Source organism: Gadus macrocephalus, chromosome 13 (assembly GCF_031168955.1).
Source record: "Gadus macrocephalus chromosome 13, ASM3116895v1".
Taxonomy (NCBI): Eukaryota; Metazoa; Chordata; class Actinopteri; order Gadiformes; family Gadidae; genus Gadus; species Gadus macrocephalus.
The window spans coordinates 20,690,903-20,713,964 of NC_082394.1; the positions used below are offsets into that span (position 1 = coordinate 20,690,903).

Here is a 23,062-nt window from a genome sequence, read left to right on the forward strand (position 1 = left end):
TTACTACCATCTCTGAAAAACCCTAAAGTTTAATAGTAGGGATTTCTTTCTCCACTTGCTCGCTGACATTGCCGTATAGTTTTGGCATCTCAATTTGGCTGAAGTGTGTGCAGGCAGCTAATGCTTCCTGGGATCGAGTGTTCTGACCATCACTTTAAAGCCATTTCTATCGAACAGTGTTTATTAATAATGCCGTTTAAAAGAACGGTACTAGGTAACGCTGTTAATTTTTAGTAACGGGGTAATCTAACTAATTCATGTTTCCGTTGTTACAACGCCGTTACCGTTACTGTACGGTAACGGCGTAAGGAGATGAGGAGGAGATGAAAAGGTGCTTCCTTTCGAACATAGGAAAAGACGGCACTGTTTAAAATTAATTCGACTCCACTCTTCCTAACCGACGTCATTGCACGACGGCTGGTATTGCCGACCTCTAGCGTCTCTAATGTGAAACTACAATTTTCCGAATATTGACTAAACAAGCGCTCTTTGATCCATGCGTTCTTGTCGTACTGATTTCAATCAGGTTATCGCCAACAGTGAGAATCACTTAGGTCGAACTTGGCCAACGGGAACATTTTAGGCCACTTGAATTCCAATTCACATGTGAAAAAAAAGAGGCTAGACTTCTGTTGATGTTGAAATTAACTGCCCCTAGTAGTCTTTCTTAAATGTGAAGTTGGCATTTTCTTTTCTTATGGTGTATTTTATGTGCTTACTAACCAGCAACAAATTAATTCAATAATTATGTTTCTGGAATTGGTATCCGTTATTATCAATTATATTTTCTTCTCTTCTATTCTTATGCTTTACCGCATCTCTCATGCGTCTTCGCGTAGAGTCGGTAACTACCGTGCCGCCGACGGTAGGCTATAGTGATCCATTTGAGCGAGTGGACGAAATGTAACAACCTATTTATTTTTTCACACAGGCTTACGCTACAATCAAAACCCTCATTGTTTTACATGAATTGGCAAAACAAATGACCACTGTAGCATATTTAAACAAAATTCAAATTGCGCAGAAAGAATTATTTCCATTGGTTATTCTGACCAGAGACATTTAGAATTTTCGGTCCTCCTCATTTTTTTCCGGTCAATGACCGGTAATTACCGGACAACGGAAACTCTGGTCGGTAAACTCCGTCGGTGGCATGTTGCTTTAAATATTGCCACCGTAAAGGATTATGGGATACCACTATCTCCTTTCCGTTCGCAAAGGAAGCTCAGGAGTAACCTATGCTAAAGGAGGGTTAAAGGAAGCATTGAGGCTCCTTTCCTAACACACACACACATGCACACACACACACACACACACGCAAACGCACAAGCACACACCAAACAGATTCGATGAAGCAGCAGAAATAGCGAGTCCGGAGCAATCCGATTAAAAGTTGGCATTTTCTGTAGTATTCGGCAGATGTTCCACAGCCTTTGCAACCAAGCAAATTAAAATTCAGTTGGAAGTACATCAGGTCCTTGAATGGGCAGTTCAACCATTTAACACATTAAGAAAAAATCTAATTATTTGACATTCTTTTTTTTTTACAGTAACGCAAATAGTTACTTTCCCTGGTAACTAGTTACTTTTATTATAGAGTAATTTAGTTACTAACTCAGTTACTTTTTGGAACAAGTAGTGAGTATCTATAACTAATAACTTTTTATAGTAACGTTCCCAACACTGCTATCGACATTTTGAAAGGGAACTATGTCCTTACACAATACAGTCTCACTCCGAGAACGTCAAATACCAACAGTTGGCAAGGGCACTTGAACGTCGGTCGCTGACGGGAAAGGTACCCTCCGGCGTCGTCTTCAGAGGGAGATGGGGTGCAATTCACTACAATGTAATGCCATCCCCGTCGATGTTTGACGTACAGAGCGGGTGCTCCAGCATCCCATTAACTCCTGTATTAACCTGACTACGGCTCTAATAGACGCTGTGAGCATCTTTCCTATTGGATCGTTTTTAGGATATTTTTCGGTGAAAATGGTAGACATACTTTTTATTCTGGGTGGAAAATACAATATTTTGGTATAGTTATGCCATTAAAAGTGTTTGCGAGAAATGTGGATTTTATTTTATTAATCTTTGCTCTGTGAATGTGAAGGATGTTTGGTTTGATAGTTATGACGAAGAATATTTCAGGTCTCGACAAAAATATAATAACATGGTTGCTATGATGGATGATTAACTTTTTGTTATCTCATAAGCGGAGTGGTGCCGGCTCCTTTTGACCACAGACTTCAAAAACTTTTCCACAGGCCAACTGTGCCTCCAACCTTAAGCCACAAATGGACACCTCCATCCCACAAAAAATGGGCACTACAAACTAACCTCTGTCTTATGTACATTTACTCTACTGTTGGAGTTGACGCCCCTTTTCCCGCCTTTTCGAGCTAGCTAGAGTTGCCAAAATGTATACGCACATTTCCCGGGGACCCGAGAAAGACATAACCGAGATTTGGAGTTCTAGCCCTTAAGGTACGACACTGAATGCGATACGCGCGTAGGATCACGTGCGTAATAAGAACGTATGCATGTCACATGTTAAAAGCTGTTATTGTATTTAATTAATTAAATATTAAAATATATATTATATATAAATATACAATTATTTAGTTATAATATTATAAGTTGACCATAGCTTTTATTCAATTATCGTTATAACAAGATCTGTATATTCATTGAATGAAATTTATATTGACGGTATGGCGCTATAATCCTATTCTCGCACACCCATCTTAAATTGAATAGACCATTCTCGTTGCTTCGAGGAGGTCTGATGGTCTCCGTATATAATAAATATATAAGTAAATATAGATATTTATTACACAGCTCTGTTGAACGCTGCGTTCACTTGCATGGGCCTTCCCGACCTCCGGCGGTGAATTATTTTTTTGAATTATAAGACACCTCCGCTTCGCGCCGGGGCTTACTACTTTCCTGATAATGACCTGCTTAAAGGTTTTTTTAAAGTTGTTAAATAAAATAACATCATTACACGGTAACATAAACTAACATAATCAGCAAAGACAAAGGTTTTATAGCCATGATTTAAACGGCATGCAAGCTGCTGGTTTCAGTGTCCATAGCAACCATCATAGCAACCATGTTATTATATTTCTGTCGAGACGTGAAATATTCTTCTTCATAACTATCAAACCAAACATCACACTGAGCAAAGATTATGAAAGTAAAATGCACATTTCCCTCTAAAAATGTTAACATAAACACTTTAATGGCGTAACTATACTAAAATATCTTATTTTCCACCCAGAATAAATAGTATGTCCGCCATTTTACCAGAAAAAGATCCTAAAAACTATCCAATAGGAAAGATGCTCACTGCGTCTATTAGTGCCGTAGTAGGGTTAATACAGGAGTGAATGGGCTGCTGGAGCACCCGCTCTGAACGTCAAACATCGCCGGGGATGGCATTACATTGTAGTGAATTGAACCCCATCTCCATCTGCAGACGCCGCCGAAGGGTACCTTTCCCGTCAGCGACCGACGCCGAAGGGTAAATTTCCCGTCAGCGACCGACGCTAAAGTGCCTTTGCCAACAGTCGGTTTTGATGTTCTTTGAGTGAGACTGTGTTGCCTTACACAGGTAAACAGTGACAGCGTTTGTTATCTTGTCCCACCGCTGTTTTTTTCTGGAAGTAAATCTGTGCCATCTGATTTTGAAAATAAAAAATCATTGAATTCTAAGCACTGAATATTTATGCATTGTAATAATAATCTGGATTTTTTGCCTCTGAATTTAACTCGTAATTTTTTTTCCAAAAAAACTTTTTCAGCTATATTTTTCACTGTTAAAACATTCAAAATCAAATATTCAAAGTTAAATAATTCAACTTAAATATTTTCCATATCCCCAAATTCAACCTGCCAAATTCAGCTGCAAAATTCAATGTATGAAAATTCAACGTTAACATCCGGGGACCCATGGAAGAGCAATCGATCCTAGGTGCTAGATCGCGGTCAAGCAAGGAGAGCGAGAATAAGAGCGTCAATCGCTAGTTCTTTCTTTCTTGATACAAACGTTCATTCTAAACAGCATTTTACACAGTATAATAGGAAATGTGCAAAGGTAAATCAAGTTTTTATTGGGTGAGAAGCAACGGCGGTGGACCTCACTAAACGCCCTATACATTGTATCAGTCTGTAAAATACTAATCAAATATATATTTGTTTATTTATTAAGCACATTTAATATCAAGGTGAGGTGTTGGGGGGTTCTTATCTTTTAATTTATGTTTTTGTTGTGTACGATTTTTTTTTACTGCAGTATGAAATAAACGATCAACTAATGCCTGTATGTGAAGTGTGTGTGTGACTGCAGTGCTTGGGCTGGATTTACATGCAGCGTAAGGGTAATTGTATTGGGTAAGGGAGCCCAATTTATTAGGGCACCAATTTTGGGTGATCAGAGGTCCCTTTGCCTACGTTTGGTCTGATGCTGGGGCGATCTGAAGCCCGCTGGCCACTGTGGAACGAGAGCGCAGAGCCGACAGTATTGGACAACTGAAGCGGCATCAGCTTGTAGTTCCAGTGGAAGCACGGCGTGCATCGTTAAAAAGCGCCCGACAGCAACCTGCTTTTAATCATCCTCAAATCTGTATCATGTCACTCGGTGCGGCGCACTCGGTGGCTCTGCGCACTCGTTGCGCTCTTGTTATGCCACCACACAGGCATATCAACCGTTTTGCTCCAGCCACTGAACGTTCGCCCGGTGTCACAAAACGAATACCTAGAATCCGAGTGATCGATGACGATAAAAACGTTAAGTTTTAAGCTCGTATATGTTTCCGCACGTGAACGACCTCATGCCTGTCTACGCTTCAAACTCGTGCACGTCGCAGAAAATGTGCAAAAGTGCCCCCTGGGGTCACACTTTTCGGTGGGTCGCAGAATTCTGTGTAACACCCGGTCGCTCTTTTTGCTTGACGATCAAGCATCTAGGATAGATTGCTCTTCCTTGGATCTCCGGATGTTTACACTGAATTTTCATACATTGAATTTTGTAGCTGAATTTGGCATGTTGAATTTGGGGATATTTTAACGTTGAATAATTTATTTTGAATTGTAATTTGAATTGGAAAGGGAAGTCTGGGGCCCCCTGCTTGAGCTGCTCCCCCCGCGACTCGACCCCGGATAAGCGGAGGAAAATGAGATGATGAGATGAGATGAGATGAGATTGTAACATTGAAAAATAAAGCTGAAAATGATTTATTGACTATTTTAAGAGTTAAATTCAGAGGCAAAAAATCCATGTCCGTTAAATCAATGCATAAATGTTCAGTGCTTAGAATTCAATGGCTTTTTTTTTCAAAATCGGATGGCACAGATTTACTTCCATAAAAAAACAGCGGTGGAACAAGATAACAAACGCGTCACTGTTTACCTGCGTAAGGCAACACAGTCTCACTCCGAGAACGTCAAATACCGACTGTTGGCAAAGGCACTTTAGCGTCGGTCACTGAAGGACTGGCTTTGGAATATGCGTGCAGAAGCGATGTCTGAGATGCAGAGAAAGCTTCACGCTACCAGCGTCTGTCTCGTACAGTGTGGACTGAGAGCTTGTGAGGGGACTATTGCGCAAGCATGTGCAATATGCAATAGCATACTGCCTGAGAGGGCACTATCGCTGTAATATCTGTCCCTTGGAAAAGTAACATTGCGCTGAAGGAACTACGTTTCCTGACCATATTTTCAGTAGTTATTTTCAGGGGGTGTACTTTTTACGTTAAAAAAGTAGTTACGTTACTCTATTAACGGGTTACCTACTTTGTTACGCGTTACACACAACACTGTCTACCGGTGTTACGGATCTAGTGTGTTGTGTTTGTGTTGTGTTTGTGTTAGTTTGTGTTCTCTCCCCAGATGACCTTTCTCCCCACCCCCTTTCTGATTGCAACCCTGGCAATCAGGAAATGTAGTGCACCTGTGCTCATCTGAGGGCTATACAAGCTGGGAGCAAACAGCTGCACAGGGCCTTTTGTGCCATCAAGCAGTTGACAATTGTTTGTGTGTGGGAGCTAGCGACGGAGTGCCGTTGTTGTAGTTCTGAGTAGTGGAGTATTTGGAGTTAGTTATTTTGATTTGTGCTTTCCTCTTTTGGGAAAGTGGTTCTTAGTTCTTTGGCCCATCAATAAACCTTTTGCTTACCGTTACCTCTGTCCGTGTCTCCTCCTTGTCCCCCAGAATCTAGAAATATTCTTTGTTACTCCCCAGATCCCCCTGGATACTATTTGGGGTCGTAACAAGTGGGGGCTCATCCGGGAAGCGACAAGGAGTAGTTCGATAGTTGGTTATTGGAAAAGCTCAGGTTTGTAGGTGTAGCATTAGCAGTGGTGGCTAGCGTGGTGAGTGTCATTGTCTGTTTGGCCTGGTGTTAAGTCTTAGCTAAACAGTTATAGCGGCTTCCTCAGTTAGGTAGGGGAGTGTCCAGCTGGACTGTATAGTCTTTCCTTCGGGCACTCATTTGTTGTTTTCCTCATTTTTTGTTTTCGGAGTGAATCCTGGGTGGGGACTTGTTCCCTGACGGAGGTAGGCGTTTCAGGGCTCCGGCCGCCGAAGTTTAGCCTTTCAAGTCGCCTCGAGCCCGGCAAGCTCCAGAAGACAGGTAGATTTAGGTAGAAGCTGGGGAATTTTTTATTTTTTTTTATAAGGCTGGGCTTGGTATTGGTGTGTGTGTGTGTGTGTGTGTGTGTGTGTGTAGGCACCTAGCATTGACACTCATCGCACTTGTCACTAGTGAAAGAGGAAGTAAGCTCATTGGATATACATGTTGGTGTTGTTGCACTATTTGTTAGTAGCTTAGCTACATGACTAGCTTGTGGCTCTTCTTACCTTCCCTCTGCTATTATGGCAGTATTTAGCATAGAAGAGTTTGTGGCTCATCCTACTTTAAGTCAGATTGATGGCTGTAGGAAGGATGATTTGTGTACCATTGCCGAGTACTATGGTATGTCTGTGTCAAGGTCTCTTATTAAGAAAAAGCTGAAAGCGGTCCTTTTGCTAGGATTGGTGGAGAGGGGAATTCTTGCTTCACAGGTTTTGGAAGGGTCACCTGGTGCGATAGCTGGGGCTATGGCAGCGGTGTCCTCGGAGGAGAGACAGGAAAGGGTGGTTGAGCCTCAGCCTGGTGGTCTTACTCCAGAGGGAGAGGATAGTGGGGACAATATTCAGCCATTCATTCAGGAAGCTGATTGGCCAGCTGACAGGAAGCAGGAAGCAGCTGACGTTTGTTCAGAACATTGCGTGCTGGGCTGCCTGGAGGCTGTGCGAGGACACCGGGACAAGACGACTGGAGCTAAATTATTGTCTAGTTGTGCTTGTTTTTTATTGTGTCTCTGTAGCCGAGGGTTTTAACCGTGTCTCTGTATCCCAGGGTTTTAACAGTGTCTCTGTATCCGAAGGGTTTTAACAGTGTCTCTGTATCCCAGGGTTTTAACAGTGTCTAACGCACACACACAGGGTTTTAACACACACACACACAGGGTTTAACAGTGTCTCTGTATCCAAGGGTTTTAACAGTGTCTTTGTATCCGAGGGTTTTTAACAGTGTCTCTGTATCCGAGGGTTTTAACAGTGTCTTTGTATCCGAGGGTTTTAACTGTGTCTCTGTATCCGAGGGTTTTTAACAGTGTCTCTGTAGCCGAGGGTTTTAACAGTTTCTCTGTATCCAAGGGTTTTAACAGTGCCTCTGTAGCCGAGGGTTTTAACAATGTCTCTGTAGCCGAGGGTTTTTAACAGTGTCTCTGTAGCCAAGGGTTCTAACAGTGTCTCCGTATCCGAGGGTTTTTAACAGTGTCTCTGTATCCGAGGGTTTGCACTGTGCTCTCTCCACATGCTCTCCACAGGCTGATCCGAAGGCTGCAGTGTGACGCCGCAGACGCAGCCGTGTGACGCCGCAGACGCAACTTCCGGGTAGCCGGCTTGGTTTGGTTTGTTTGGTTTGGTTAGCAGGACGCTTAGCGTCGACCTGCTATCTCGGTTTGTATCTATTTTTCGGTAGTTATATCTGTGACCTGTTCTGCATACTCTGTACTGTATTCGCTGTTTCCTCGCCGGAGCTCCGTCTGCATCAACCACGGTAAGCATGGATTGGGATTGTTCTTGCTCTGCCTTTCTCATGGATAAGATAGCTCTGTTAGAGAGACGTATCTCTCAGTTAGAGGATGAAAGGGTAGCGAGAGTAGAGAAAACAGTTATTCCAGAAAGTATAGAGAAGAGACCCGCCAGGCGGACTCGTGGAGCTAACGCTATCGTTAGCAGTGACTCCGTCAAGGCAATCCTGTCGGCAGAACCACTTGCGAGGCAGGTTGCGGTCAGTACCCTGCCTCGCAAGTCTTTTTCGGGGGTAGAAACGCTAGTCATAGGTGACTCTGTTACACGTAAAGTTAGGCTACACTCGCCAGCGACAGTTATTTGCCTACCCGGGGCCAGGGCTCCCGACATTGAAGCTAAACTTAGGGTGCTAACATGCGGTGAGACCTCATACGGAGTTAGATTAGATGCACCAAACACCGACATTAGCTTCGACAACATTGTAGTTCATGTTGGCACCAACGATGCTAGGACAAGACAAACTGAGGTCACAAAAAGCAACATAGCTAGGCTTTGTGACTTCGCCAGAAAGATGTGTCGGCATCGATTAATTCTCTCTGGCCCTCTACCCGATAAGGGTAATGATGAGCGTTATAGTAGACTATTGTCTCTAAATCGCTGGCTGGCCCTATATAGCTCAGAGCAGGGCTTTGGTTTCATAGATAACTGGCCCTCCCTGTGGGGTCGCCCTGGTGTGCTCATGAGAGACGGCCTACACCCTACTGGGTTAGGTGCCTCAATTATGTCAAAAAACATAGATAGATGTCTTAGTCACGCGTGACTCATCCACTCACAGCACGCTGGGCTGCAGGAGTTTAGTAAACCTGCTAGCAACATGATAGTCTACGTTGCAGAGTCTAGAATAGCAGATGGGTTAGGGGAACCAGGATCTATTGCACCAATTGTTTCAGAGCTGAGTGTTAACCGGACTCCCTCTGTAACTAACGCTGTACCTATATGTACGGTGGGCCAAAACTGCATGTCAAACCGCATGTCAAATCGCATGTCAAATTGCATGGTAAATCGCATGACGCATGACGCATCGCATGAAATTAACGCTGTACCTATATGTACAGTCGTGCAAAATCGCATGTTAACTCGCATGACAGAGCTGAGTGTTAACCACACTCCCTCAGAAATTAACGCTGTACCTAGTACAGGCGTGCAAAATCGCATGGCAAATCGCATGATAAACCGCATGTCAAATCAAATACTAACAACTAACCGGACTCCCCCTGAAATTAACACTGTACCTATATGTACGGTGGCGCGGCCCCGCTCTGTCCCGAGGTGTAAAACCCGCAGGCGAGCGCCGCGACCAGTAAGTCCAACTCTGGCGATCCCACTGATCGCCTCAGAGCTGAGTGTTAACCAGACTCCCTCTGAAAATAACCCTGTACCTATATGTACGGTGGTGCGGCCTCGCGCTGTCTCGAGGTGTAAAACCCGCAGACGAGGGCCGCAACCAGTATGTCGAAACCGCGGTATCCCCTTGACCGCTTCAGAGCTGAGTGTTAACCAGACTCCCCCTGAAAATAATAAAAGGGAAGTACTCAGAATAGGGTTCATGAACATAAGGTCGCTTTCATCGAAGGCGCTCTTGGTCCATGATTTAATTATTGATAAAAAGATCGACATACTGGGGCTTTCTGAAACCTGGTTAAAACCAGATGAGTTTCTAGCCTTAAACGAAGCTACTCCACCCCATTACGTTAGCACCCAAGTATCTAGAGAAGTTAAGAAAGGTGGTGGAGTAGCCCTGATATCTAATTCTAAGCTTAATTTAAAGCCGAAGAATAGATATATTTTCAGATCCTTTGAGGTGCTAGCGCTCTGCACCTCAGCTCCTCGAGAAGCAAAACGAGTTCCAGACTCTTTTGTTTTAGCTGTAGTATACCGCCCTCCAGGACCGTATTCAGTTTTTCTGGATGAGTTTTCTGACTTTGCAGCTGATTTGGCTACATATTCAGACAATATTTTGCTTATTGGGGATTTCAACATTCACGTGAATAACCCGTCTGATGCCCTCGCAAGGGCTTTTCTGTCCATTACAGATACGCTTGGCTTCAAACAGCTCGTCCAGCAACCAACCCACATCGGTGGAAACACGTTGGATCTCGTTCTGACCCGCGGTGTTGACATTTCGCAGCTAGTGGTCTCTTCCTACACCTCAGCTTTATCAGACCACTTTTTGCTCACTTTCCAGGTGGTGGTATCCTGCCCCTGCGACAATCAGCAAGCTACTTTCAGCTGTCGCCGCATCACACCTGCAACCATTACAGCCATGGAAGATAAGTTATCTGGTTCACTTGCACCTCTCTGTAACTATAGTGGTTCTGTGGAGTGCCTTACTGATGACCTCAACATTGCCTTGTCTGTTGCCATTGATTCAGTTGCTCCGTACGTAACTAAAAAACGAACATTGAAAAAACCAGCTCGTTGGTTTAATGCAGAAACTCGCATTTTGAAGCGAAATTGCAGGATCCTTGAACGCAAATGGCGCTCGACTAAACTTGAGGTCTTTCATCTTGCATGGCATAATAGTCTGGTCACCTATAAGGGTGCGCTGACTATCGCCAGGAATGCCTACTTTTCTAGTATCATTAATTTGAATAGAAATAATCCTAAGTTTCTTTTTGACACGGTGAGGAGTCTCACTCAGAAACAGAATCAGACCGTAGGCTCCTCGATCTCGGCAGGTGAATTCATGGATTTCTTTGAGAATAAGATTCAATCAATTAGAGAGGAAATTGATGCTTACCGGGCGGCTAATCCTACACATCCTGTGGGGCAGGATGGGGTTCTGCCAAGTAGGATGGTGAACTCTGACGCAACTCTTTTGGAGTTTAAGGCGATTTCCTTGGTGGAACTTGAAAGGGTGATAAAGGCCTCAAAGCCAACAACTTGTATGTTGGATCCGCTCCCTTCTAGGGTTCTTAAGGAACTTTTTCCAACGGTGGGGCCTGTTATCCTCTTGCTTATGAATCTTTCGTTTTCAACAGGAATTGTTCCTTCCAATTTCAAGGCTGCGGTGTTAAAACCGCTACTCAAAAAGCCTGGCCTAGATCCTGAATTAGTCAGGAACTATCGGCCTATATCGAATCTGCCCTTCTTGTCTAAGGTACAGGAAAGGATTGTAGCAAAGCAAATTGTTGATTATTTGACGAGGAATAATCTCTTCGAACCTTTCCAGTCGGGGTTCAGGAATTTCCACTCAACTGAAACTGCTATTACAAGAGTTGTAAATGACATCCTTCTTGCTTTGGATAAAAACACAAGCACAATGCTTGTGATGTTGGATCTGAGCGCTGCGTTTGATACGATTGACCATGGCACTCTTCTTCACCGTCTTGAACACTATGTTGGTTTCGGGGGTACGGCTTTTGGTTGGCTTGAATCGTACCTCACAGATAGAACCCAATTTGTGCTTCATGAGGGTGCAGAATCAAAGCATTATAAATTGCGCTTTGGCGTACCACAAGGGTCGGTTCTTGGTCCATTGCTTTTTGCAATTTATATGCTTCCCCTCGGTGACGTTATCCGTGGCTTCGGAATTAGTTTCCATTGCTATGCGGATGACACCCAGCTCTACATTCCTGTAGATTCCGGGGATTCTGCCCAGATTCAAAAGGTTGAGTCCTGTTTGGCTGCTGTGAAGGGCTGGATGTCACAAAACTTCCTACAGCTTAATACTGGGAAGACAGAGCTTATGATTATCGGCTCGAAGCGGGACCGGGAAAAGTTTGAGGATGTCTCTCTATGGTTGGATGGCTTCGCCATCCCACAGAGTGCATCCGTCAGAAATCTTGGTGTCTTGTTTGACCCTCAACTATGCTTTGATCAGCATATAAGAAGTATAACTAGAATTGCCTTTTTCCATTTGAGAAACATTGCAAGAATCAGATCAATGTTATCTGTAGCGGATGCAGAGACACTGATTCATGCGTTTGTCTCGTCAAGACTGGACTATTGCAATGCACTGTTCTCGGGATTACCGAACTCTACTATAAAGAGTCTACAGCTGGTACACAATGCGGCAGCTAGATTGCTGACCAGAACGAGAAAGTTTGATCATATTACACCTATTCTCGCCTCTTTACATTGGCTACCAATAACTTTCAGATCAGACTTTAAGGTGCTATTGCTAACCTATAAAGCCTTGCATGGACTATCTCCATTGTACCTGAAGGACCTGATTATTCCTTATAGTCCTTCTCGGTCTCTCCGGTCTTCGGGAGCCGGCCTTCTTTCATTGCCGAAGGTTAAAAAGAAATCGGCTGGACAGAGAGCATTTGCCTATCGAGCCCCCTTTTTATGGAATAGGCTGCCATCAGCGATCAGGGAAGCTGACTCTGTGGAGCTATTCAAAGGGAAGCTCAAAACGCACCTCTACAATCTTGCATTTGGAGTGTGAAAACAACAGATGCGTAGTGAAGACTACTCTGTTTGCTTGTGCTTTTCTTATTACATTATACATTCCCACTATGTACTTTTCCGTTCTAATTCACTATTCTGTCAGTTGTAGCGTGCTGCGGGTGCTGGACTGGATGCCTGGACTCTCCTCATGGATAACCGGCCAGAACCCCATCACCATTTTAATATGATGTACATGTATTTACCTGTATGCCATCTGTGGCACCCATTGCACTCCTGACCATCCCTGGAAGAAGGGATCCCCTACACTGCGTTTCTTCTCAAGATTTCTTCCTTGCTGATTCAACCGAGTTTTTTCTTGCCCGTGTGGGGGCATGGGTAAAGGGGGGTGTCACAAATATTTGGCCTGTTAAGCCCTTTGAGACTGTAATGGTGATTAAGGGCTATACAAATAAAATTGAATTGAATGGGCTAAAACTGTACACGATGCCACGGTTTGAGCCACTCTCTACCTCACATGGCAAGTGCCCGACATGGCAAGTGCCCGAGTGAAAATGCGTGTGGCTCGTCTTCAGCAGAGGACGCAGGATAAGAAGGAAGAGCGAGAGTTTCAACTCCGGAGAGAGTTGGAACTAAAGAAGTTAGAGCTTGAGTCAGAGCTCGAGTTAAAGAAATTGGAGTCAGAAACGGCTGTTAGGATGCGCCAGTTAGAGTTCAATCACTGTCAGATCCTGATAACGTCTTTGACGTTCGTAAGAATGTGGCAATGGTTCCTATTAGGGATGGGCGTGAGGAATCGATTACTCGAGTAGGGGAGAGCCGGGTCGATTGAAACACAGCGATTTCCTCGAGAACCACGCAAGGCTTTCACGTCAAATTTCGTCACTACGTTCAGCACGCAAGACTGACCAACCCCACGAAATTTCATGTAATGACGTCCCACCGTTCAAATGTTATCCCCCAAACCTGTTTTAGAGACCGCTAACTAAAATCCTTCCTGCGGTAGTTCTTTTGTAATAAATAGTTGTGTTTTTTGTCTCATGCCATAATAATATGACTATACAACAGATGAATTAGTACTTAAACCTGTGTTAAAGTGTGCGATGTCAGAGTTTTGAAGTTTAGAGGTAAAAAAGGTTTAAGTGTCAGTAGTCGCTGTCGGGACGATTGAAACACTTGTTTCAAACGCAACAGGAGTCATGTTATCCGGTTGACGTGGTAGTTTTTGTTTAAATAAATAAAAGGATGTTCAACTGTGTATCCTTAAACATGACTTAGGACAGGGTAATAAGTAAATTTAATGCAAATTTAGTCGTCCAAAAGAAGAAAGGTGAGTTTTAATCGAAATGTGCATCTTGACAATTACGCACAATTACGCACGGGCCAAAAATATATTTTAACCTATTTATATTATGCGGAATTATGTGCAATTTTAGCAATGACGAATACACTACTATGTTGTCCGGTATATTGCATAAAAACAAGAGTAAGTTCAATAGTTTCTTTTTAAAATATGCTGTTTCATTCGTCCCGCATGTGTGTTTCAAACGTCCCGACTAGGCGGGGCGTTTGAAACAGATGTCAACTTACTTTCAAAGTTAAAAAACAGCTCGATCATCCAACATATGTATTAAATTACACTTGAAACTAAGATAACACACATGTGAGTTGTTGATCACATGTTGAAATTATTTGTATACGTAACGTCATCTTTGAAAAAGACGTTTAACTGAAAAGTGTTTCAATCGACCCGGCTCTCCCCTACTACTCGTTACAAATGAACTCGGTTTGATGGACACAAACTCGAGTTAAAGTTTTCTGAAGAAAATGTATACATTTTCTGTTTGGCGCCACTGGCGCGCACCGTGCCGTGTGCACCACGAATAATTTTCATTCAACAAGTTAAGAGATGGCGGTTAGAACAAAACAAAGCAATGTCTGGAAAAAAAAATCTGAAATAGGAGATCATAAGGTTGAATGTAAATTGAATGCCAAATTGAGCTATCAAAGTACTACAAGTACTATGCGGCAACATATGCTCCTAAAACACAGCGGTGAGTTCGGGAAAGCAGACCCGCAGCAACAAAGTGTGTCGGCTATTTTCACCGCCGCAAAACGCAGCTGTAATCCCGGCCGTGGAGAGAAAATCACAACGCTGATTACATCAATGATCACAAGAGATGCTGCCTCTGAGTTTTGTGGATCAGAAGGGGTTCCGTGATCTCATGGCCTTTATAGAGCCTGAATACACGGTGCCATCGCGGCGCACCATCACTGCTCGAGTGGAGAAAATGTACGCGGAGAAAAGGGAGCAGTTAAAGGCCGACCTGGTGACAGCAAGACGCGTGGACTTCCCTCACAACTGAGTCCTGTGTTACAGTTACCTGTCACTGTGTGGGAGATGACCGGGACCTGAAGACAGCGGTGCTGGAGACTCCTAGCTCGGATGAGAGACACACAGCAGAGAACATCGCTGCTCATCTCCGAGCTAAATACTAGCGATGCCAACGAGCTAGAAGCGTATTTCAATGAGCCATGCATCCGTCCACATCAAAACCCCATGGACTGGTGGAAGTCAAACGGGGATCGGTACAAAAAACTGAGCGTTCTGGCAAAGCAGCAGCTGCTTATCCCCGCCACCTCCGTTCCAGCGGAGCGAGTGCTCTCCGCCGCGGGACTGATAGTTAACAGAATGCGCTCTCGTCTGTCTCCAGAGCACGTCGATATACTGGTTTGAAGAATTGATTTCGGTTTTCGCATAATGTTTCATTAATTTTTTTAAACCGTTATAGGCCTTTGTTCGACGATAAATTGTTCGACGCATATTTATTTGTTTTTGGTAAGGATGTGTTTTGAACGTTAATAATAAGTAATGAAATAATTAATAATAGGTTATTAATAAATAATGAATAGACTGATGACTCTGACTGATTGAGAATAAGCATTAGGCTACATGTTTGGTTGGTAATATTGCCGTTAGGGTTAGGGTTAACCAAAAAAATAAAATAGATAAACGAGTACTCGATTGATCCTCGAGGAATTCCTTCGATCACTCGAGTTTGGAATTTATTACTCGTGCCCATCCCTAGTTCCTATGTTTCGAGAGACTGAGATAGAGTCCTACTTCGGTGCATTTGAGCAGGCCCGGATTAAGCAGTCACAGGACCCTGGGCACAAATGTTGGATGCCCCCCCCCCCCCCCCCCCCCCCCCCCCCGGAAAAAAAAACAGTGCTGTGGCAGGTGTGTTTTATTATTAATGATTAGGCCTATTGTAAGACAAAGAAACATTTAACAAAGCTAAATGATATGCTAAAACCATCACCATCAAAATGAAATACTTTAATTATTTGTTTATTCGATTTGTTTATTCAGTTTATACTAGCCTAGCCCTATTAACTTATGAATTGCTGAATGAACATATGAACATAGAGTTTTTTAATGTGACTGGCATCATCCCTTGGTCTCCTTTCTTCACTCAGGATCCACTATCACGGTCTGGTTGTCTGTCTTTCTGATTTCCCCACTTCTGTCCTCTCCTTCATCTTGATCCTTAAACTAGTACTCCTCTCCGCCAGGGTATGTCTATATAATGAATGGCAATACATTACACGTGGAAGTTAGTAAACAGAAATAAGTCTGAATACAAATATGTAACATTAAATGAGAAATAATATATATATGTTTATGTCTCCCTCCCAGACGCACCTGTTAGAAAAACTTCTTACGGGCTCTCCTATTAGCAAAGTCAGTGATAACTTCATCGAATTCCAGGCTCCTGAGTAGCTCCGTCTCGATGGCCATGAGTGACAGCGCGCTGAGGCGCTGTTGCGTCTGTGTCGTTCTAAGCTCATTTTTAATTCTGGCCAGATGTGAAAATGATCGTTCCCCTTCACAATTTGTCACAGGCAGGGTCAAAAAAATACGGAGAGCTATAAAAACGCTTGGGAAAGTTGATTGCAGACCATGTTTTAAGATCATCTTCAAAAGCTTTTGAGGAGACTTATCCTGTTCGTTTTGTATGAAGCTTCTGAACTGGATTATTTCATTGGCCAAGTCGACATCTAAATCAGATGGGTATGACATGCAGAGTACTTCTGCCTGTTCACGGATACTGGTCAAATTGTCAGTTTCCATAAAGAGCACCTTAAATTTGTCCAAAACATCCCGATATGCGTCCATTCTGTGCCCCAGGCAGCTAACCAGTTTGTCAATTATGACATTGAATGTTGCTACCTGATATTGCTCTTGGCCTGTCAGTGTTATTTCGTGTCGTGTGCTTTCGTCAGAAAAAACTTTGCGCTTTTTGCTACGATGCAGTTCATCTCTATATGACTGGCACACATCGGGAATGGTCTTTGCAGAGTTTTCAAATTGGTGAAATTGGTCGCGAAGTGACATAACCCATGATCGTAAAGAGTCCAGAAGGCGTATAGCTGTCATCAGATCTATGTCAACCCTTTGCAATGACTCACTTGTGACTTTGAATCTGCTTAAAATACAGTTCCAAAACTGCGCCATGAATGCCATGTCAAGACTGCCTAACTTCGACCACAAAGCAGCTGCCTCATCCCGTGTTTTACGATTCTCACCCATGTCATCTGACATACACTTAAGTATGGCCCTAATCTGTGCATAATTTCCACAAAGTGCCTTGGATGAATCTGCACGAGCACTCCATCGAGTGGATGAAAGTGATTTCAGCGTCGAGTCAACCTTAATGTCCGCGTTCTTGAAAAAACGGGCCCATCTATGTGTGGAAGCTGCACAAAATGCGTACAGGGACTGTAATAGATCAAAAAAACTACTTGCAACTGGGCAGCAGTCATCTACAGTATTTGTGCCCACCAAATTCAGTGAGTGTGCTGCACATGGTATGTAATGGATTAAAGGATTTTTGTTTTTTAAATGAGCTTGCAGCCCATTATAACGCCCCGACATGTTACTGGCATTATCGTAGGCCTGACCTCGACAATTAGCGAGGTCTACGTTTAGACTATCAACCATAGCTAGTACAGTGTCAGCCAGACTTTCCCCTGTGTGACTCTCAATTGGCTCAAAGCCAAGGAATCGTTCGACTACGCTGCCCTCTTTACTGACAAACCTAAAGACGAAGGTCAGCTGGTCAGTGTGTGAGAGATCAGGAGTAGAATCCACAATCACAGAGAAATACTTTGCCTCTCGTATCTCTGCAGCTATAGTGGCTTTGAGTTTTTCGCCCATTTGCTGAATTAAGTCCTCGCACGTAGTGGAGGACAGGTAAGACACAATGCCCCTACCCTTCTGCCCATATTTGCTAATATGCTCAGCTAAAAATGGATCAAATTTAGAGATGACCTCCAACATGCCTAAGAAATTGCCATTGTGTGGCGAGCCAAGTAACTCGTTATCCCCCCGAAAGGCTAGTCCACGTTCAGAGAGGAACTGGATCACTGCAATCACCCGTTTCAAAACCTCTCGCCAATATCGTTTCTCACCCTCTAGCTGCTGCACCAGTTCTGCATTTATGGCCCCCTTGCCACCAGTGACAGAGCGGTGATGGAACGTTAACATGCATTCTGAATGCTGGCAGCTCTTTTCATGGTCAAGAAGACGTTCAGGGTGTTTCCAATCCGAGAAACCAGAAACTAATTGGTTCTTTTTCAGAGAAAATAGCATGCATGGAAAGCAGAATACATTTCCAGTGGAAGGCGAGTACACTAACCACTCTCTTGTAACTTTCTCGCCATTGTGGAGAGCACACTCAAAGATGTCATTCGTGAGCGAGCGAACCCTACCTCCCAAGCCCCCATCGCGGACTGATGCGGGATACTTTTTCCCACGATTCTGGAACGCTGCAAGCCCCCTGTCAATCAGAACGCCGCGAGCTTCCTCTGTTATCGTCCCCCATATAGCCGGATCAGTTTCTGTGTACATCCATGTTTTAGGCTGAGGCTGAGAGCAGTTATCGTCAGAAGAGGGGAGCGAGCTGCAGATAGGCTCCTCAGGTGGTGGCGGCGGTGGAGAGCTGCAGTTAAAGTCCATTCTGGCCTCTTGGCTAACGGTTTGGTCTTGTAGTCTGACATCTTGCTCACCCACCACAGAAGTATTCTGTCGTGTAAAAAAGGTGTTTATTGATGGCAGGCTCCTTAGCATTGACGCATTCTTTTCTTCTTTTTCTCTTTTCTTTTTTCGTTTGCTCCATCCACTTCTTTCACTCATGTTTGCACTAAGTTTGTTAAGTTTTGCCGTTAATGTTAGCAACGTGAGAGAGAAAAGGGGTGGGGGCATGTAACTATGTTGCACCAGCGGAACAGTAGTAAATACGTTGCGGAGATTTGGCGGGAGTAAGTTCATACCATACCCATTGATAAAATGTCAGTGCAACCGTATTAAATTCCCCCCTAAACAAACACATCATCTGACACACAACATGAATGTAAAGTGAAGGCGCAGAGATCTTTACTTTACATGATGATGATGTACAATATACATTAATATGTGTTAATGAAAACACCAATGAACACAGTATTTCATCGATCAAACTGATTTTTAGAGAAACAGTGTAGTTTACAGCCTGTACAGTACATTCCGCTACACTCAAACAGGGGATACTTGGTAAACGTTTCTAATTGAAACCGAGGCAACCGGCGTGTGCTGATATTGACTCATTCGCAACTTAAGGGGCCCGCCCGAAAAAAATAAATAAAAAATCGGAAGAGTCTTGGGCCCTCTGGCTGGGCGGGGCCCTGGGCACGTGCCCATAAAACCCATTGGTTAATCCGGCCCTGCATTTGAGCGCATTGCCGTTGCAGTGCATTGGCCAAAGGATGTGTGGGCTATACTCCTGCAGTGTAAACTAACTGGTAAGGCTCAGGAAGTGTGTGCTTTTCTCTCCACGGAAGACAGTCTTGTGTATGAGACAGAAAAAAGCGCTATTCTTCGAGCCTATGAGCTAGTGCCAGTGGGCCAGATAGGCGAACAGAGTGGGGTCGCTGTCGGTCGCGAGTCGGAGTTACGTGGGCTCTTCGTCGTGGCATTGCTCCCTCAGTGGAGGGATAGTGTTGTTGGTTGCTCCCTCAGTGGAGGGATATTGTTATTGGTTCTTTCTGTGTTAATATAGGACTCAGTTATGCAATAAATGGTATATTGGTTGAAGTTCTGCTACTCTCTTCTGTTCTTTAAACGCCCGGTTATATATTCATTGTTGCCCCCCCCCTTCCCCCTGGACACCAACGGGGTGGGTCGTAACAACCGGTCACACCGGTCTCACGGTAAGGTCAAAATTCATACCATGGCGCAAATTCACACCGGTGTACTTTCCTATACAGTTTATACCGTACACCCCTAATATAGGTCTACCTCTGCCCTACCATACGTGTGCCAGATCGTGCCTACAACCTTGGGGTGGAGTCTCCACTCTCTTGAAGGAGAGCTCTGGCGGGAGAGAAGGTCTGCCACATCGTTCTGCAGCCCCTGGAGGTATGGCCCTGAGGCTTGCCAGGTGAGGAAAGTGCCCTAAGCGGCTAGCCTCAGAGTCGGCTCTGGAGCCCTGCGTCCGCTCTGAATCAGAATCGGTGTCTGGGAGGCAGGCCCTGCCTCCTCCTCAAAAGGACACGCGAGAGAGGGATACATCCAGTGCTAAAGCACTGCGTCCGTTAGTCAGTATGTTTCGGCAGCTTGTCCTACCTTCTATCAATACACCATGCGAGCCCAGGCGAGGAGTTATTTCAGACACACGTTGTCCTTCTAATTATAAAAATATATATTATATTATTTCGGTCAAAAAACAATATCACTCCCGACTGTGGCTGGCGTTTACCTGATGCGGTCCCCTCTCGGGCCTCACATCCTGTCTACTTATTTTGAGTTCCAGGAGGCATCTCAAACAAACATAAAAGTGCCAGCAGGGGGAGGTGATTTTCAATAAAATAAAACTATGAATAAATTGGCACACAACACAGAGGGAATTAAATTAACCCAGATTGACATGGTTAAATCCCGCTCCTTGGTGTTCATGGACTGACCTGGGCGACCTCAGGAGCGGCGTGGACCAGATGCCACACGTAACCATTCAGCTCATCTTTCCTCCGGTCAGCCATGGACTCTCCTCGCGAGCGGCCAATCACAAACCGGCTGGGGAAGCTAGGGAGGGAGAAGCGGGACACAAACAGAAGGATTGAGCTACCAAGTGTTTTATATTGACCTAAGAGCCTGTAGAGCTTGAGAACATATTGGACGTACCTGGGCAGCTTGGACGAAGGGAAGATGAGCCGCAGTTTGCAGTGCAGTTCGTGGAACTCTTCAAAGCTCCTCTGGACCAATGCTGCCCCTTGCTGGAGCCCCTCTCGCTCCACCTTCACCACGAAGGCCTGCAGAAGAAAGCACATCTGGTGTGAGAAACACTGAATATCTGGCTCTGTTCCCCATCTGCGTACAAGCACCATGCCAAAACAACCAATAGGAACACTGTGAAGATGTGATTGGCATCTTCACTGTGTTTAACATGTTTTAAAAGAGTCACATGTTCCTGTCTCGCTGTTAGCCCTGTAATAGTCTGCAGCTGTGGCTCATAGGCTAATTGAGCCAAACCCATTCTGGTGCTAGACTGGAGGGAGGCTTGAGTTGTGCAAGTGAATTAACTGTTGTGGAATTGTTTGTTTTTAAGTAAACATATGCTGTTTACCAACAACCATGTGCATCAAGGAAACTCTTTTTCACAAACATGTTTGCACGTCTGCATTTCTCAATGAATATCAGGGTTTCCATTGGCTTGCTGGCATATTTAGTTGGGCCTTAAAAAACTCAAAAAACAAATCAGAGTGATGCTTGGGAACTGGCCCAATCCGATGGGAAGAAAGACAAAAGATAATGTAATCTCTGAAAAGCCAGCTGTACAGATCTCTGAAAAGCCAGCTGTACAGATCTCTGTTCAACTTGTGAACAGAAATAGCTGAAGGTTATTCAGCTATTACTGTTGACAGCTTCATAAATTACATTATGCTGTGTAATGAAATGATGTGTGTTTATGCTTCAAAACATCTAAATGGCCATAGTTACAAAAAAAACAACAACATAAACTCCAGCTGACCCTGTCATCTGTCCCCTTGGTGTCAAACGGCTTCAGATCATAAAGGCCTTGTTTTAGGAAGAATAAAACATCCCATCCTTCTGGGTGATGTTTCTATAAATGGTTTTATTCTGGTCTTATCACAGACAACGGTCACTTCTGAGAACCGTGTAACTGCAGCTACGAGCCCAGCCACTGGGGGCCGCTGGTGAGCCAAAGGGCAGGGGCGGGGACTCACGTAGCCCTTGCTGGGGCTGTAGGTGCGGATGTGGCGGCACACGTAGAGGTTGCGGATGAGCCCGTCACTCTTCAGGGTGTGGACCCGTGGGGCGAAGGTCAGCACGGGCCGCTCCTCCGAGGAGGCGAACTTCATCTGGGCCAGGTTGTGGATGAAGAAATTGAGCTTGGTGGCTACGCTGCCCAGACTGGACTCGATCAGCCTGGGGGGGGGAACAGACCATCAACACGGAGCGAGGGGACTTCATGCTAGGTCATCTGAATCAGCCATATGGTCAAAGCCTTGTTCTACTGCGTTGTGTTCTGAGCTCTGACAGCGGTCAGTAACAAGCTGGACAAACACACTTGCTGCTAATGCATGGGCTTCTAACCTCCTCAACAATGTGTGAAACTGGAAACTGATGGTGTGTGTGTGTGTGTGTGTGTGTGTGTGTGTGTGTGTGTGTGTGTGTGTGTGTGTGTACCTGGTGAAGTACATGGTGGCGTCGGCCTCTGACTCGTGGGGTCTCAGGGCGTCGTAGACATACTTCAGATCCTCCAGGTCAGACAGCTCTGGGATACCGCAGGACAGCATCTGACAAACACACACACACATCCAATGGATGATAAAGCGTGTTTGTGTTTTACGTGCGTGTACCATAGTGATAAGAGAATAGACAACATGGTAGGTGTGTGTGTACCATAGTGCACCATGAGAGAATAGACAACATGGTGGGTGTTTTTGTGTGTGTGTGTGTGTGTGTGTGTGTGTGTGTGTGTGTGTGTGTGTGTGTGTGTGTGTGTGTGTGTGTGTGTGTGTGTGTGTGTGTGTGTGTGTGTGTGTGTGTTATAATGCACCATGAGAGAATAGCCTAAGTGGTGGGAGTGTGTGTGTGGACCATAGTGCAACATAAAAGCATAATATAGTGTGGTGATTGTGTGTGTGCGCGCCCAGGCCCGTTCTTACCAGGCCCAGCAGGTTGAGGAAGAGGTGTGCGTGCTTGCGGATCAGGTTGTACGCCTCGCAGCAAAGGTCCACAAAGTCGTGGAAGCGGCTGGAGGGCTTGTCCCCGCCGTTGATGACGTAGGCCATGTCCGAGGTGAACACGAAGGGGGCGCGGTCCCTGCAACACAATGTCATGTCATCACTAAAGGCTCGCCACTACAGCCTCCTGTGACCTGATCTCAAGGTTCACATTGGCTTTCTCTGAAGATTAGTCTGGCCTCCGTCACGGTCAAAGCCTTCTCGAAGAGTGGAAGGTCCAATGAGAAAGCTGTCGTCTGTAAACCGTGTTACTGTTTGC

General features: G+C 44.6%; 1 protein-coding gene and 1 long non-coding RNA gene across 6 annotated transcripts in view; one reads left to right on the forward strand and one right to left on the reverse strand.

Annotated features, from left to right (window-relative positions):
* Positions 1–23,062, reverse strand: part of pik3c2b (phosphatidylinositol-4-phosphate 3-kinase, catalytic subunit type 2 beta) — a 79,539-nt gene that overhangs the window by 10,736 nt on the left and 45,741 nt on the right. For all 4 annotated transcript variants that reach the window (XR_009528615.1, XM_060068624.1, XM_060068623.1 and 1 more), the window contains exons 25-29: positions 22,726–22,882; positions 22,244–22,353; positions 21,781–21,982; positions 20,717–20,844; positions 20,500–20,617 (exon numbers count right to left, since the gene is read on the reverse strand). Coding sequence is in view for 3 of the 4 variants with exons in the window: in XM_060068624.1 (XP_059924607.1) it covers positions 20,500–20,617; positions 20,717–20,844; positions 21,781–21,982; positions 22,244–22,353; positions 22,726–22,882 (715 nt within the window). In the remaining variant the exon portion in view is untranslated. The remainder of the gene's footprint in view (positions 1–20,499; positions 20,618–20,716; positions 20,845–21,780; positions 21,983–22,243; positions 22,354–22,725; positions 22,883–23,062) is intronic.
* Positions 7,611–11,161, forward strand: LOC132470813 (uncharacterized). 2 transcript variants are annotated; one of them, XR_009528713.1, is made up of 2 exons: positions 7,611–8,107; positions 10,156–11,161. It is a non-coding gene; the product is annotated as an uncharacterized LOC132470813 (long non-coding RNA). The 2 variants fall into 2 exon arrangements; XR_009528712.1 differs by having other exon boundaries at positions 10,176–11,161.